The sequence below is a fragment of the Protopterus annectens genome, chromosome 11.part0 (assembly GCF_019279795.1).
Source record: "Protopterus annectens isolate FY-2018-M chromosome 11.part0, PAN1.0, whole genome shotgun sequence".
NCBI lineage: Eukaryota > Metazoa > Chordata > Ceratodontiformes > Protopteridae > Protopterus > Protopterus annectens.
In genome coordinates, this window is record NC_056745.1 from 141,757,849 (window position 1) to 141,776,235 (window position 18,387).

Here is an 18,387-nt window from a genome sequence, read left to right on the forward strand (position 1 = left end):
CACCCCTCCCTCCACGGCCTCAAATTGACAGCGTGGCTGCTCCATTTCCAGGTTTAGTCAGGCTTCATAATTTCACACCGGCAGTGAAACGTATATTAGTATCTTCACACAAGCCTTCAACCAGGAAGTTATATTCCAGTAAATGGAGGAGGTTCTCATACTGGGCCGCAACAAAAGGCATTGATCCCTTCTCTTCTCCAATCAGCTCTATTCTTGAATTCCTGGCAGAGCTATTCCAACAAGGTTCCACTGCAGCTACTATTAAACTCCAATTAGGTGCAATTTCTAGTTTTCATATAGGTGACTGGATTCCTAACTTGATGTCACACAGATTGTGCAAAGAATTTTTAAAAGGTACCAATTAATCCAGTCAAAATATAGTAGCAGAGGCAACCATGGAACATGAAGATAGCCAAACTCGCATAAAAAATGCAAAATCAGTCCTTTATTAGTGCACAGAGGTGAGTGTTTTCGCAATTCGCTTCATCAGACCATAACAACTCCCTCCATCATAAACACTTCCTTATATGTCCACCATACAAATCACTTAAGCAGTCATTCAATAAAGGTCTTAAAGGTGAAATGTACCATCAAAACTTCATATCCTATAATGCACTCTAGCAACAGAATTCACATAGGGCATAATATATATATATATATATATATATATATATATATATATATATATATATATATATATATATATATATAGCAGCATTTATTAAACACTGTTGTACCTAATTGGCATGTATTATATGGATGGCATAGTGTCACAGAAAATGGGCACCATATTAAAGCTGTCCAGTCGGTATAAAAACCATAATGAGAAGCAATTGTCAAACGATCAGAAACCAGTGAAGTTTTGATGGTACATTTCACCTTTAAGACCTGTATTGAATGATTGCTTAAGTGATTTGTATGGTGGATATATAAGGAAGTGTTTATGATGGAGGGATTTTTATGGTCTGATGAAGTGAAAGCGCTTACCTCTGTGCACTAATAAAGGACTGATTTTGCATTTTTTATGTGAGTTTGGCTACCTTCATGTTCCATGGTTGCCTCTGCTACTATATTTTGTCTGGATTAATTGGTTACTATTATCTTCTTAGTAGCGAAGCGTTTACTCTGTTGGGTGTTATTTGCTTTAATTTTTAAAAGGTACTTGCTTATTAAGACCTCTCATTAAAGAGCCTCTTTCACCATGGGATTTGAATTTTGTTCTGTCATATCTAACTTTACCTCCCTTTGAGCCCTCATCAACTTGTGACCTCAAATTTCTGTTGTGAAAAACAATTTTATTAGTGGCCATTACTTCTGCAAGGAGAGTTTTAAAATGGCAAGCCCTATCAATCAAACCTCCTTACTTGATTTTACATAAGGGTAGAGTATCTCTTCGAACTAACCCTTCCTTTTTACCTAAAGTGTGTTCTCAAACTAATCTGAACTAATCTATTGAGCTGCCAGTGTTTTTCCCCAATCATGGTAACAAGGCAGAATACAAACTCCACCAGTTAGATGTGCACAGACAACTCCACTTCTATTTACACAGAACCAAAGATTTTAGGAAGACTGATCAATTGTTTATTTCCTTTTGTGAAGCAAAAAAAGGTATGCCTGTTTCTAAGGTCACACTCTCAAGCTGGCTTTCAAGTTGCATCACCTTTATCTACAGTACTAATAACAGCGAGCTACCATTCAAGGTCAAGGGACACTCTACAAGGGCCATAGGAACATCATCTGCCTGTCTAGCTAGACTATCAATGGACAGTATTTGTGCTGCTGCTACATGGGCAAGGTCCCATACCTTTATCACTCATTACAAAGTGGATTTGGCCTCGAGGGATAGGACCTCCTTTGGTTTCACTGCGCTGAAAAGTATACTCCATGAGCCACCCAGGAAATGTGGTGCTAGGGATGCTGTCCCAAGCAGTAAGAATGAAGGCGAGATATAATATAAAGAAGTTATGTACTCACCATAATGTTCCATGTTTGTTGTCCATCTCGCCCTTCATTCTTAACACCCTCATGCCTTCTCCCAGCCCAAGGCTTCTGTAGGACTTAAGAGGTTTTTTCCTTAGGCAAGGAGGTTCTCTGACTTTCTTTGTTGTAGCTATACTCTACAAATATGACGTATGTAATGCACATTTGTATGGTTAGCAGCAAACAAGATCTGGGGAACTATACCACTGAACGATGGGATAGGTATTCAGCCACGAGCCAAGTGAAAGACTTTGAGCTTTAGTATTCAGTCAATTCAGAGACTAGGATCGGCTCCAAACCCAACCAGTAAAAATGAAGGGCGAGATGGACAACAAACATGGAACGTTATGGTGAGTACATAACTTCTTTTTATGGTCAATGACCACTCCCAAGTAATTTTGTTTGGGAAACCAGAGTAATAATTGTAGGGGTTGTTGATGATATATTGATGGTAGGTTGGGGGGGGTCTGCAGCTCTAGTTGGATAGACGAGCATGAGTTTTGCTTTGTTTAGGGTTAAATGTAAATTCTGCATTGTTTAGCCAATATTCAATTGCATTGATTGACTACTGGATTATTTTTGCAGTTTTTATACTCCCCAGCACAAAACATCAATTGTGCACATCAAAGCTACATTTAAACAAAAAAATTAATTAAACTGTTTACAAAAGAAAAACAAGCCGCTTCTGTCTGTGCTCTGTGAACCAGAAAAGAAACAAAAATACAGAGGCCTACCACTAAATCACAGACTCACTTTGTATTTTTTGTAAGGTAATGTGTAGGGCTGCACCACCTTACTTGTGTATGCTGCCCTAGCCCCAATTGTACACATCAGCTTACAAAAAAGTTTCATTAACAGTACCCCTAAACACGACAGTCACAGCGAGACACTTTATGTACACAAGCACAAAGACATCACAAAATATATCCCTGTCCCCTAGCCCTTACTCTAAACCTAACCCCCAAACACTTGCACAGACACTGTCACCCCAATGCTAGAACATTTGGTATATCCAGACATTTTAGGATTAACACACATTTTCCACAACTTCAGGCACATTGCCTACAACAACAGAACACTCAATAGTCCTTTTGTTAACTCCTGCACTTGAGAAAAAGTGCTTTTGATAACTGCAGATAACAGTAAACTCTGTTCCATAAGCGATTTTTCAACGCAGCAACCAATATATAGTAAATATGAATAAATGTATAGATGTGCTTGTGTATACATACACATGCTTGTAAGCTCATACATGTATATGTATGTTTTCTATTCATTCTAACAAATTTTTGCTTTCATCAGAAATAAATTGGCTGCATGTTTCGTTGATTTCTTTTTCACTGAATACAATGCATGCGGGTTAAGAGTGAGATCTATGAATAGTGGGGTTAAGGAAGTTTCTCCTTTTCCCACCTGTTGTTTGATCTTAGAGTTTGTGTAGTAGATTTTTTAGTGGTGAAAGTGTGAGTAATACTGTTTTTGTATCTTTTTAAATCTTTTTTATGGATTTGGTAGATGATGATTTGTTTCATTGGAAAGTGTTCCAATGAAGCTTTCTTTTATTATACTGAAATAAATTCTTATTCGTATGTGCATGTTGTATACATCTATGTGTAAATTGCATTTTGCTTGTGCCAGTTCCAGTGTAAGGCAGATGCTTTGTTTCTATCTTGTTTCAAAATAAATATGTACAAATGTTGGGATGAAGAAATGAACAAAGCATGCTACTGGCAAAACTGAAGCTTTATTTGATGGTAACAACTTTAGTTAGGTCTCAGAAAGATCTGTTCTGGTTCTTGACTTCATAAGTAGTCCATTACTTTGTTTCTGTGTTTAGGAGGACTACAATCCAGTTCATGGAGGAAAATGGACAGTGAGCAACCTTCGTCTCTATCTTGAGAGCACCCGTGGCAAAGAAGTCACTTGCAAACTCTTTGATGAAATTCACTGGATAATTGTGCAGTCGTTGAAGGCAGTTGCTGTAAGTGTGGGAAATACCTGTCTGTAGTCTTGAAATCATTTCATATCTAGATTTGTACAAGTGGTAACGAAACAACTGTGATACCCTGTTTTTATCTGGTCATCCATGAATAAGAGAAAAACACTGCACAAATGATGCCTTTACCAGACTTGACAGTAGGCTAATTAAATGTGTTAAAATATCACACCATGTTATGGCCACTAGGAGAACATTTGTTTATGTAGTCTTCCTGATTACCAAAGATAACACGTAGCTCTGCCTCTTTTTGTTACCTCACTTCCCCTTGTATGTCTTGCCATCTTGAATGAGTCTGTTGTTTTGCTTTGCATCAGCCATTCTGACAGCCCATTTAGGTTCATAGGTAGGTACTAGACTATCTGCCCGAAAGCATTTATAAGCCTAGCCAGAATGTGTTGGCTTTCGCTGGCCCCTTAGATTACTTCCCTGTGCCTCTGTCCAGCAGAGCCAATGAAGTGATTCCCAAAGTAAACTTTCTGTTTCCCATCCACTCGTCAAGGTTTCTCTTGAAGAGTGTTAGTCAAGCATCTACTACCCTTTTCCATTAAGTAATACTTCCTTAGGTCATGAGTGAAACTAGTTCCCTTTATGTGCTGTTGGTGACCCCTCCTGCTTCCTTTCATTGCACTTGATGTACATTCAGTTCCATTCTCTGTTTATGATCTTATGTACCCATATAATGTTCTCCTGTCTTACACTGAGTACTGATATTTCTGCTGTTCCCTTTATGTGCTGTTGGTGACCCCTCCTGCTTCCTTTCATTGCACTTGATGTGCATTCAGTTCCATTCTCTGTTTATGATCTTATGTACCCATATAATGTTCTCCTGTCTTACACTGAGTACTGATATTTCTGCTGTTCCCTTTATGTGCTGTTGGTGACCCCTCCTGCTTCCTTTCATTGCACTTGATGTACATTCAGTTCCATTCTCTGTTTATGATCTTATGTACCCATATAATGTTCTCCTGTTTTACAGTGAGTACTGATATTTCTGCTGTACAGTTTCTAACCTCCACCCTTTTTATCACATTCATTGCTTTCATCTTTTAAGCTATGATTTTTTTCCTTAACTCTTTGTGGTGTAAATAAATGCATACAGTACTCCATCTGTGGCTTCACTAGATTTCTGTAGACTGGTTATACTAAACTACCTTTCTCGTTAGCTCCTGCACTCTATAAAAAGTGCTTTTGATACTTGCAGCTAGCAGTAAACTCTGCTTGTCTAAACTCACCATTCCATGATACAGCCCTGTGTTCTGCTGATCATTTTGAACTTAATGCCTGGTGATACACTGGTACTATTATTACCCTGTTAGAATTTTATATTGGTCAGTTGTGCCAAGAGGTACTTTTCCGGTTTGTATCCTTCGCACAGGTTTTTCTGGCCAAAGAACACCAGCTTGCATTTATTTACATTAAACCGTGGCTGTTACTTTTCTGCATGGTCCATCAGTCTTTAAAATCCCTTGTCATGTTTATCTTTCCATCCTTGACCACTGCCCTTAGGTAGGTGTCATTGCCATGTTTGAGACAGATGGATTGAGCCCCAGGTCCAGCACTAACCCCTTAAGGCAAGCACCACTGGTTACCCTTTTATGCTTAGATTTTACACCCCCCCATTCAGTCCACTTTGCAGCCACTTTACCAGTCCTTTGCTGAGTAGCCCATTTTGTAATACTGAATCATATGCCTTGCTAGCTGCAGAGTAACATATATCATCTGGGTTCCAGCTTGCCTGTTTTATTGATGATCTAATTATAGAAGTAGATCAGGTTCAACTGGGAAGACCTTTCTGATAACTGATTAGTATTCTGCAGCCTGTTTTCTTCCAGGTATGCCACTATCCTCTCTCTCACACATTTTTTATTTTTATTAATGTCTCTGCTACAGTTTTCTGTGTCGTCAGATACGTCAGTATCCTCTCTGTCACATTTTTATTAAGGTCTCTGCCACAGTTTCCTTTGTCATTTCTGGAGCATGCCCAGTTAAAATGTTAATAAGTAAAACACCACATATCAAATTAAAACTCAACTACTACATTTATTTAGGTTCTTTTTAATTGACCAGATCAGAAAAGGGAGCATTAGGTCTCAAAAAGTAGTTGGATAAATCATTTTGCTAGTTCATTTAAATAAATCACCCACAGCATTTTGTCATTTCCTTTTTTTTTCCTTCTGCATTGCAAACAGTAGATGAACTGGACTGGTGAGTTCAGACAAGCTGCATCACATTTTGCTGTATTATCAGATTGTTCAGCACCTGAAGCATTTACAGTTTTTGTTACATGCCTAGTCATATATTTTGCCATCTGTTGTTTTGTATGTTATTACTTCTGTACCCTTTTCCCATCTGCTTGCATCATTCATCTTTCTGGTAGTTACCTCTTATTTACGTAGCCATAGGTTCACACTGCACAAACACTGGTCTCATCCTGACTGTACTTTTTCTCCAGGTGTTCAGTAATGTTGCTGGCACACATATGGAGACATCTATATAGTTACTGAAGTGCAGGTGACAGCTGTTCCTTGAATGTTTGTATTCTTACAGTATTGTCAAACAAATTAAGTTCATTTACAAGCAGGTTACAGTACGAGAAACAGCTGTGCTTTTCTGCTGTGTTACAAGAGTATATTTTTTCTTATTTTTAGGCAATTGAAGAAGGAAGTCTGGGTTTACTTTAATGTACATAGGATTATTAGATATAGAGTCCAGAGTCATTCTTGGAGCCTAAAAGTATATCTGCCTTTCTTTTTTCTTTAAATAAAGTTACATAGACTTCAGCAGTGTGCATTTCATTTTATATTAAACAAAAATGCTAACTAGAATATACTTAACATTCATGCAGTATTCCTTCAGGGGACAAACCACAAAGTTAAGGTGCAGCTAAGTGCTATAAGTAAAATCAATGCATTCATGTATTCTGCTCTTTCTATTCTATGGCTGTTGCTACCAGACTTGGATTTTAAGAGGTTGATTCATAGCTGCAATTTGCAACTCCAGTGAAAGGGCTTCATGAGTCAGATGACTCTTAGTCATTTGCAAATTGCTTTGGCCTCCATTTAACGATGCAGATATTTTGTTAAATGAAGAGAACAGTTGGTAATGATGCACATTACATAACTGAGGAGAAAAAAAGAATGTGATAAATAAATATTTCCATTACCAAGGACCAGTACATGTGTTCACTTAGTGGTCTGTTCACATAGTCTTAATAACGTAAACCCCCCCAGCTTTTTTCATCCATCAGATGAGAGTCTTTTGTACCAAAATGGAGACTGGGAGGCTGTAGCAGTTATTTAGACCTACATAATTCAATGTAGAACAGGGTTTGGAGGTTTTAACCTATGGGGAAGAGTTTAGAGTAGATAGATCGTGTGGGTCTAGGGAGTAACAAAGCCATTCCTTTATTTTGATACTGTGTAACTCAATATATTTATTACATTGTAAAGATTAGAACTTGGAATAAAAAACATGGAAATGGAAGATGATTCTTTCTAGCAGGACTGGTAACATTCAGAGGAACTGCTCATGGTCTCCTCTTTTGTAACTACAATTAAAATCCCTTAAAGGATAACTCCACCTTAGAACTAAGAAACATATTTTTTCACCCTATCTCTGTTTCTGAGTTATTTTAAAACTTCAGAATCACTCTGACTGCTTCTTATAAAATTGTAATGTGTTTTCTGCAAAATGGCTATCAGTGGGGCTTGACGTTTCAGTGTGAGCTTATTTTTCTTCAAGCCTTTCTTTCCCATAATCCATGTCAAGTCCACTTTATAAGTCATGCTAGACATGTGGTGTATTCGCATTCCATTCACGTATAATGGGATTAGTGTCAACCACTGTCATCTTGTATACTGTCTGTAACAGGACTGCTTCTTTTATTTTTTGAATGGCCTTCATTTGTATGTGTCTCAGGGTTTGTTTTATGGTATACTAAGGACATGTACAGCTGCAGCCAAAACAGTTGCTAATTTCCAGGCCTTTGTTCAAAGTATCTTTTTGTAGTCCAAGATGAATTGACAATCCCTTCCCCTACAGTTTGGTAAATGTGCTGATTCTTTACAAGAATTAGAAGAAAAACATTTCTGAGTTTTCTCTAAATGTCACAGGCATATTTGATACTACATTTAAGACATCTTAAAATCTAAAGTAGTATAAACAACAAATATTTCAAGTTTAAAGCTTAGCATTTAAATACTGTGATGCTGCTAAATTTGTCAAAAGAGGTGGCAACTGCCTTTGAACCATTGACTGATCTGATTACTCTGTTTTGCTATGAAAACCATGGCTACATTGGAAGCAACTGTGAATCAGTGGAAGTTCTCTTCCTCTCTGCTATAAAGACAATGGGAAACAGTTTCACACCTCTATCTATTGTTTACAGCAGTCTGAACTCCTGACTACAAATTTCTTTGTGTCTGTGGTATGTTATGCAAGTGTAGACAAATTCCTCTGCAGCTTATGTGAGAAGTTAAGCTTAAAAAATGAGTGGTCTTTCATTTCCTTTGATACCAAAATGAGGAAATGAAAGTTTTATAAAGTACAAGCAGGCTTCAGGTATCTACACAGTACTGGAATCATACTGTAGGGAGAAAAGAAACCTAAGAGTTGAGTTAAACTGTAGGGGAAGATGGAGTTTTCCTTTAAATGTTAGCATACATTGTTCCTTTTTTGAAATGGATGCTGGATTCAGAAAAGATAGCCGAGTGAAATAGGCCTTTATTACCAATAAGACACCCGAGGTGTGGTGCTGAAGGAGCACAATTTATGGTATTATGGACACTTTGAAAAGCTCCAGTAAAACAATAGAAACAGAGTACACATGGAGAAGATTGATGGACTGGAATACAGCCAAGAAGAGGTTTGGGTTGAGCAGGGCCTGGATAATAGAATATAATGGTTTTATTGGAACATCAAGCAACCAGAGACTTTTAGAGGGAAGCTCTGCTGTAAAGCCAAATGTAAGTTAGCTTCTGTTTGAAGCTAGAAGGGAATATACCTAAAACGAAAGCATTAGTTAGCAGAGCATGTAGGAGATTAACCTAAAAGCAGAAGTGGTAATAAAGATGAGGGCTTCCTGGGAAAAGATGTTAAATATCAAAGTTATGGATCCAGTTTCGGCAATAGTTTGCCTGCTGACAAGAGATGCTATGATGGCTAGAAAAATTAAAATCTTTGCTGGAAATTTTTACATAGGTATTTTATGCACCAGTTTGACTGAAGTACATCTTCCACAAATTACTACAGATTGCTGGAGATGCAAATGAAGTGAAACGGGTACTTGGGAAGGTTATTTTTGAGTGCGCTCACTTTTGTCAAAGGTTAAACTACAGTTGCTAGATGTTTTTTTTTTTTTCCATTAACCTATTGTGTTCTCATGCAAACTGTTTTTGTTAGGGATTAAAGACAAACTAAAATGAAATAAGACAAGGTTGCTATGTATAAAATGGTGGTTGCTAAGAAGGGATTTAATTTTGGACAAGAACACGGTATTCAGTCTAAAACTGCTCCATAAAAGTTAAAGCATCTGCATTATTAATCTTTATCTCTTAGGGTAATTGTTTTCCATTTGATTTTGCTACGCTGAATGACTTCAGCATCTTGTCCCATAGTCTGGAAATATATAGTCTTTCAGCTATAATAGATGCAAACCACATATGAGGGTATGCATCTGTCTGTTATCACAGATGAACTATAGACTTGCACTGCTGAAATTCTGACTGCACTAAGTGTCATTACAAGTTCTTGTGCTTTCAGATTCCTTATGAAAATATAGTGTTATGGGTTATAACCATTTTGTCCATTCTCTAATCCCCCTCTTATCTGATTTTTATCTATCTATCTATCTATCTATCTATCTATCTATCTATCTATCTATCTATCTATCTATCTATCTATCTATCAGTCTACATAGATACCCACAATAGCAGCAGGTCTGTTATTTTTCAACTAAGTTTATGATAGGGATACAATGAAGTGACCATATGTGAGGGTCAGTTCAAGTTGCAGGGAATGTTACATTTCAGGAAGAATGGGTTGATTGAGTTTTGGCCTCCTCTGAACATTCCAGTAACCTTGCTTGCATATCAGTAACCTTTGCCAGTAAAGCTCTGTCTCACTTACTTGTTTCTTCCCCTGTCCTAACCTGCTTAAAACATTGAGTCAGTATATGTCACATATGAACACTCATATTTGCAGAGGCTCTCACTGTCCTTCCTTTAGGACTTTAACTTTGTTAGGATTCACTATGCTCACTTACACAAATAGCATATCACAAGAAAAATTATCAGATGTGTGAGAGAGATTCAGAAGTAAGATGCACTAAAATGTAAGACATGTTGTAGATAGCATATGCTAATCCACACTGCAAAATAACCATGCACTATTTAGCTTAATATGCAGCAAATTATGATTGCGCTTGTTGCAATCTTACCTTATGTTCTTTTAATAAAACTGTATAACTAGCAACACATGCAAACTTTGGGGATTTGCTCAAGTGTTTATCTTTAGCACTTTTTGCAAGAAATCCTGCCTTTATTCAGTAGCAGATTATCAGTGACTTTAGCAGTAGCACTAAACCTTCCATGCTTATTAATGTGTCTCAGCTGGCATCTCCTAAGTGACTGCTTAACACTGGTCTGTCTTTTGTATATTTCTCTGAATTTGCATACAAACCTCATCATTGTCAGTAACATGATGTGCTATGTAACACATCAGTTAGAACTGTGCTAGCTTTACGTCGCACCCCAGTTGAGCTTGTGCAGGTTTGGGGTTGGACAGATAACCACACTATGGCAGAGTATATATAGGTGGGCACCACTCTGGGGCATGCATCTGTGAAATACTGTGCCCTGATGCATGCCCCATTAAAAAATATTACAATTTTTTTTTTTAATTTTTTGTTCTGATCATAGAGATGGGACATGGGTAGCCTCTAATTATTATGCAATCTAAGCACCTGTGATTGGTTGCCCTTAGCAATCTGTAGCAGTACTTTCTGAATCTGCAATCACTAGTCATTTATTAATATGACTAGAAACTACCAACAGATATAGTTTAAGCACCTGCAATTGGTTGCTAAGGACAACAGATTGTAGTACGTTCTTGAAATCTCCGGGAATTTTAGAATTTTGGATCTTCGTGGACTATTTTTCCTTTGCCAGGTATATGTTTTTTTATTAAATAGTGACTAGAGGGTAGATAAAACTATGGGCAGTGGCAACAGTAGACACTGCCCACAGCAGAATATACATTTGTTATAATTTACTTTACCATGATGATGGGGGGGGGGGGGGCACTGCATGCCTCTTAAGTACTTTGCTTAAAAGTCTGGACAAGGACAAGTTTTAAGTAATACTCTAATTCACTTTAAAAGTCAGTAAATCAACATGTTTTGCATCAACATACATTTTCTTAGAAATAAGAATCAAATACATTCTCCAAAATCAGTGACATTTGAAAGGTATGGGAGATGTAATGTTCCCTGCTGCATATACCCCTCAACTATTTTGCTCAAGAAATCAGGACATAACCAAAAGAAATGGGGTGGCCAAAATCATGGACAGTTATGAAATAGTACTTTAATTCCCTTAAAATGTTAATGGAACAAGTTTTGTATCAATGTGCATTTTCTGAACATTAAGAAATTTGGAGCTCAAATGTTTGGCTTTCTTCACTTCTCTTTAATTCTCATTGATTTACTAGAAAATCAAGGACAAGGCAAGAATATAAGCCAAAATCAGAGATGTTCCTCAAAATCAGGAACAGCTGAGAGGTGACTGTTGAGTATAGCCAGACAAAGACCTAAAATCAGGAAAAAAATAAATATTACTCTAGTTTACTTAAAAAAATAATAGAAAGAGTTTGCATAAATATGCTATTTCTGAAAAGTAAGAAATATGAAACTGTAATATCTGGCATATTGATTTGTTTGTGATCCCCAGTGATTTACCAGAAAATCAGGGAGAAGGCAAAAAATATGAGGCAAAGTCCGGGACAGTTGAGAGGTATGGCTGCTTGGGGTGGCACTTTCATCCTTCTGCAGCAACAGTAAACATTTCTATGGCTATTTTTGTCATTGTTAGTGATCACAGCTGATCAACAGAATTGGGGAAATCTAGCTCTCCACTGTACGCCATTACATGTAAGTTCCTCATTTTGAATGTTGAAGATTCCATGTTCCACACTGCTCCACATGGATGATGTCTGTCACTCTTTAATTTTTATGATTTTTTTTAACAAACAGCTGTCATAAATAATACTGAATCATATCACTTCCTCAAAACAACCTTTTAATAAGTGGGAAGAAACTGTTATTAACCATGACTTGAACTTCTGGGTTGAAGGTGTTAGTAAGTGTTCTTGTGTTACACATTTTGGATATTTGCTCCATGCTGTGTAAGAGGTAATGTTTTTCATTTTGGAGTTGGAAGGTTGAGAGTTGTGGAGGCAGTCGGAGGAAGAAACCCAATGGCAAGCTGTGGCTGATCTCATTAAAGTGACTTGGTGGGGTTGGGGACAGAACTTCGTGTCTGAAAGCAGCAAACATAAGTTCATTACTGTGATTTGATGTTCTTTCAGTTTACTGGGAGAAAACCAGATACTTCTGTGGGTAGTGGTAACAAAGCACACTGCCTATAGCACAAAACACTTGTATGTTTGTTTGTATTTATTTTATCATTAACTTACTTTAATGACAGTGGATATGTGGGTGATGTGCCCTAAAGCACAAAGTGGAAATGCATTACTGTATATTTTTCCTTAGCCTCTCAATGAAATATCAAGAATATAAAGAATGTGAGTAACATTTTTGGTGACAGGTGATGTATGAAAGCAAATGGCAGTTAAAAGATCACTTTGAGGGAACAGTATCTATTTATGAGCAACGTGCTCATTATAATTATGTGATTCATTCACAGTCAGATGTAGTGTACTGTCTGAGAAGGAATACATTCCGAGGGGTCACTAGCTATGTGTTTTCTACACAAGTATCTTGAATCCCCTGAGCTTTTGTTTTTTTAATGTGAACTGCTGTCAGGGTTATGACGTATGACTTGTTTTATATAAAAGCTAGTGCATCCAGCTTTTCAGACAACTTTTGTTGTTGCAATCTGACACAATGCTTAGTTTCATCTTGGGGGCTATTTGACCTCTACACAAAAAGCCTAAAACTAATCTCCAGAATATATGTTTAGTAAGCTGTTATGTCAGAAATAAAAATCATATTTATTTCACCAGAAAAAATATTGTTTTCCCGTAGCAACATACCATAGGTACAGTGCCATGCTTACATGGGGCTAAACATCTGGAGTTAAATTCAGAGGTGTGCTGCACTGTTAAACACCTTTATTAAATTATCACTTATGACATAGGCAAATATACATTAACAGAAAAGAAAACAAGTCTCTAACATTTTTCCATTTGAATGCAATATACAGCACATATATTTTCTTTGCTACTGTCATCAGTCCAACATTACAAAAAAATTGTTGAATGCCTGCCTTCCCTTCAACTTCACTTCTCCTCCTTCTGAGCATTATTATTCATGTAGTATTCCAATAATTTATTGAAAACTCTTAAACGTAACACCCCATGCCCTAACTGGTACGAAATGGAGAAAACAGTGTGCATTTACAAAACATGAGGTGTAACCCTCCAGAAGGGAACAGTTGCCCCAAATTGACAACTGGACCTACAGGTATTATCTGACCTAATATAAAGGCTACTCATGCTAAAGGGCTTGCTGCAGCCTGTACTTCCAATTACACCGATTGCTATGTGTTCTTTTATTATATCTCTTCTCCTTCCAGATATGAAACACAGCTTGTATGCTTTCAGAAACATTAACTTTTAGCTCTGAGGAAAACGTGCAGTGGCTGTTATTAAATAAAACAAAATTGTATACTGTTCTATTAACTACATTGAAGTATTAAGGCTGCCAGGGAGGTTGTTACCTTTTATTCAGTTTCCCATAATTTCAAACTTAGCTTTTTCACTGAACAGCTTGCCATTGTACCTTTAAATGTTGTATTTCCCTTAGCAAAGAATACTCAGAATTTTCAAGATTAGCTGCTTGCACCTGCAGACAGATTGTCTCTGTGGAAATGTACTCAGTAATGAGGCTGTGTAAATTCCACTTAGAAAACAATGCACAGCTGTCCTCCGCTGCAGACATCTTGACTCCACTGAACACTGGAAAACAAACAAGCTATTACCTGTACACTTGTAAGAAGCTTATCATTTTCATGGATTTCATCATTTTGTCTTATTTTTAAAGCCTACATGCTTACAAAAACATCTCTTTTCAGCTTAAGCCAAAGTGGTAATTTAGACAGTCACCCTTGTAAAATAAAAAGAAGAAAATATCCTAACTCTACTTATAATTTAATCGGTGCACTTTTACACACCACCCCAGCAGCCCAAGATCATAGCATATGAATATTAAATTTGCTTTTGTCCAGCCTTTTTCTCTCGTTATACTGTACGGTGGTGGTGCTGCGGTAGCGTTGTTGCCTCACAGTAAGACGCAGTCCGGTTCAATTCTCAGCTAGAGCATCATCTGCGTGGAGACATGTGTGAATGGGCGTACCTTCGTTAAAGGTTGTGCATCAGGGCTGGTAACTCAGCACGTAAAAATCATCCACCAATCATTAGCGGACCAGAGTTCCGCTGTGGCGACCCCTAACTGGGAAAAGCCGAAAGACACAAACAAATACTGTAAAACCTATATTTCCTACAACTAAAAAAAAGTACTTGCTTAATTGGATATCTCTGTAATACATAAAACAGTCACTGAAAAGAATCACTCCACATTTAAAATACCCCTGACTACACACTACACAACACTGTTTTACTATATATAACATGCAGTTTATATCATAAAAATTTTTATACAAATAACAAGAACAACATTTATTGTACTTAATTTCCCCGTTTTAGTTTCTTTCTAAACATTAATATTATAAAGTGAGGTATATGCTTTACAGTCCACCTACATGTTTAAAAAAGTCAACAAAAGTCCAATATTTTTCAGCCACTTTTTTTCTTGCAAAACCATATTTCACAAATGTGATAAGATTATTTATACTGTTTCATTTATTCACTAGTTTCAGAATTGCTGTTCATCTCCATCTCCAAGCACCAGACGTTCGTTTAAGCCTAAGGTACTGCTGATTCTTCTAGACAACTCCTTGGCTTTTTTCCTGTCTCTCAAGTATTTACCTTTGGAATATTGGAAAAGGTTTCACTGACAAAGTCTCTGTATGAGCCTTACCATCAGTATAATGAGAAAGAGTCTCCTCCTTCTTGCTGACTCACTTTTTGTTTGATAAACTTTTTTAATTTCTGCTTACCCTGTGCTGCATTAAAAAAAATGACTTTGATCCTCCAGAAAAAAAAAAACACTTTGAAGACAAATGGATACAGCAGCTTGAATCTGACACATGCCTGTCAACATTCCATTATTGCTAGGATAGATTTGCTTCTCTTCTGCCTGGTGTAGAGTGAATAATCATTTTCTACAAACATACTGCAGTCTCCAGTTTTTAATACTTTGCCCTCCTTCTGCCACAAATTTGTTAGGATGAACTGTTATTGCTGGTATGATTTTATGTTTACTAATATAGGTTTTGACTGCTGTCTTATAACCAGGTTTGGAGCATACACTCAATGTGCCCTTTCAATTAACAAATTCTGCTGTGGAACACCAGTCCAATTGTTTATTTGTGCTTTCATAAAATTAATACAGTCTGTGCCTTCCAGTTTCTCTGGTGCAGCAGAAAATCTCGGGTTTTCTCTGCATGCTCTGGCTTCTAACTCTATTTTTGTAAACAGTTCTTGAAAAACTCATATTCAGCCAACTTTTTCTTCATGTCATGCTCTGAGTTTTGCAGTTTTATCAGTTCATCTGCCTGTTTAGGTAAAGCTTCTTCTTTTTTTCTTTAGCCTTTTGTTTTTTCAATTGATATATTCCTTCAATATTTTAATCACATTTGAGTGCATTTAATTTATTTTTTCCTGTAAAATACTGGAAACCATCTCTTGAACCAAAGTTGAACTATGAACTGCTTTCTTGCTGAGCAGCTGCAGAATTCTTCCCAGACAGGTTCATAGGTTCATTAGGTTCATAGGTTACTAGGCTAATGGTCCTAGGGTCTTTACAGACCTAGCCTTGTAAAAAAAAAAAAAAAAAAAAAAAAACAGTGTACCCGATTTGACTATAGTTAGGTGATCGTTGTTAGCAGAGTGAATCTTTGATCAGTGACTGCCCCTATCCATGAGGAACCTGGGTGGCGCCCTGTGGTGAATTTACGGTTACCCATCCAATTGTCAGGGTTGCATTTAAATAGAATCATTGAGGAGCTCTGCTTCACATGAAATGGGAACTTATTCCAGAGGAGTGGCAGTCTCTGAGAGATGTATCTGTCTCTCCCACATGTTCTGTTAATATCACAGGCTAGGTTCAGATCCCTGGAGCGGGTGATTTTTGTCCCATTTGATTTGCAGATGTGCAGCATTTCCATTAGGGCAGGGTCAAAGACTGCTCTGTAGGCTAGACACAGGTCACCTCTCAGCAGTTTATATGATATAGAGTACAGTGACAAGGATTTCAGTCTTTCCATTTAGGTCATGTTTTTGGATGTCCTGGATTCTCTTGGTTAGAAAGCCCTGTGGTCTGTCCAGTTGCTCCAGTGTCTGGTGAGGTACACTAAGAAGGGAGCATTGTACTCAATTAGTGGTCTGATAAGTGTCAAGTACAGCAGAGTTATAACCTCCTTGGTCTTGGATGCGATGCCTTTATGAATGACATGCACAATGAAGTCTTCCCTTACCACTATGGACTCATGGTGATCGAAGTTCAGAATGCTATCAACCTGTGTTCTCAAGTCTCACACCACTGGATCTGAGCTTAGATGGGGTGCTATCTATATCATAATTATCAAATGCTACTTCTTTGCCAAAGGGGATAATGAGGCAGTTTTTTGCATATATTTTTAGTCCATGACTTTGGTACCAATCATTTGTCTGAGTCAGTCTTCTGTAATATGTTAACAATGTTGGAAGACTCTGTGATTTCAGCCAGTTTACATTCTGCAAACTTGGTCCACAGGCCATCTACTTTTGCCTGGACTTCAGAGAAATCAATTCCAAATAGTAGAGAGCCCAGTACAGATCCTTCCTTATGGTGCACCACTGGTAACTGGTCTGCTGGTGGACGTGGACTCCCCAGTTTTGGCAGAGTGTGTTCTATCGGTGAACCAGTTGGCTACCCATCTAGTGATGTATGGGTTAATCCCCAGCTGGTAGAGTTTCTCAATGATTCCCTGAGTAAGGAATTTTGTCAAATGCCTTGGCAAAATCAGGATAGGCAGTATGTTCTGCTTTCCTCTCATCCAGGGCTTTGGTGACATTCTTAAAGAGGTCCACCAGATTTAATAAGCAAGATCAGGGTTATTGTTTTCAAAATCAAGCTGATGATGGGAACGGAACAAATGTTAAATGAACAGCATATAATTGAACCCATGCGTGAACCAAATAATATAGCAAGAGTCAACAGTAATGGGGACTGTTTTTTTTACACTTCCTAAACTGAGCGAATGGCTACAAAAAACATGGAATTTGTTCCGCTGAACAAAAAACTGGGTGAGCATTAGACCAACAGTTACAGGAGTACAGATATAAACTTTTCACAAACTTCAGTTAGAGAATATGTACTTCATTGAGTCCTTTAAGGCTAATAGATTGCGAAAAGAAGTTTGAGTCTGGAAATACCCTATGAGGATAGATAAAAATTCCGTACTACATTATGAATTGTTACAACTATTTGATAGTCATGGCTGTGAATTAATGGAACTGTTAGTAAAACATATCCAAAAGTTAATGGATCAGTTGTGTAATGAAATATCAGTTTTAGACAAGGCAATCACTGAGTTGTTGTTGTATAACCAATATAAAGTGCAGTATTCGTGTATTTTTTAGTAATATTGATTGTGAGAGCAAAAAAATTAAACAACTGAAGCTTAAGAAGTTCAAATGGAATAGGGTGGATTATTTGAATGGCTTATTCAAGTCCACTCGAATCTCAGGGTCATGTTAATAAGCTTGTGGGATGAGTGCATTTAGATCCATCCCCAGTTAATGACAATAACATTGTAAATAAAGGTGAGGCGTTTGAGTATGTTGAACCCCCTTTAGATTTTCCACCTTTGCGACGTTCAAAATGGATAAGACGGAGAAAGGATGGCAATCAGAGGACAACAGTGGACAAGATGGAGCAATGGCCAGAAGAAACTTGTGTTTAAAGAACCAGAGGTAGCAGTGGTGAAACCACATTGAAGGAAATGATGGAGATATGTGACACTGTAACAGATTTTAATATATCTCTTGAAGTGGTTGTGTTCTATTAT

General features: G+C 37.4%; 1 protein-coding gene across 2 annotated transcripts in view; it reads left to right on the forward strand.

Moving 5' to 3' along the window:
- TTLL1 (tubulin tyrosine ligase like 1) overlaps window positions 1-18,387 on the forward strand; it is a 932,005-nt gene that overhangs the window by 512,649 nt on the left and 400,969 nt on the right. For both annotated transcript variants that reach the window (XM_044087529.1, XM_044087530.1), the window contains exon 6: window positions 3,818-3,961. In XM_044087529.1, the coding sequence (XP_043943464.1) occupies window positions 3,818-3,961 (144 nt within the window). The remainder of the gene's footprint in view (window positions 1-3,817; window positions 3,962-18,387) is intronic.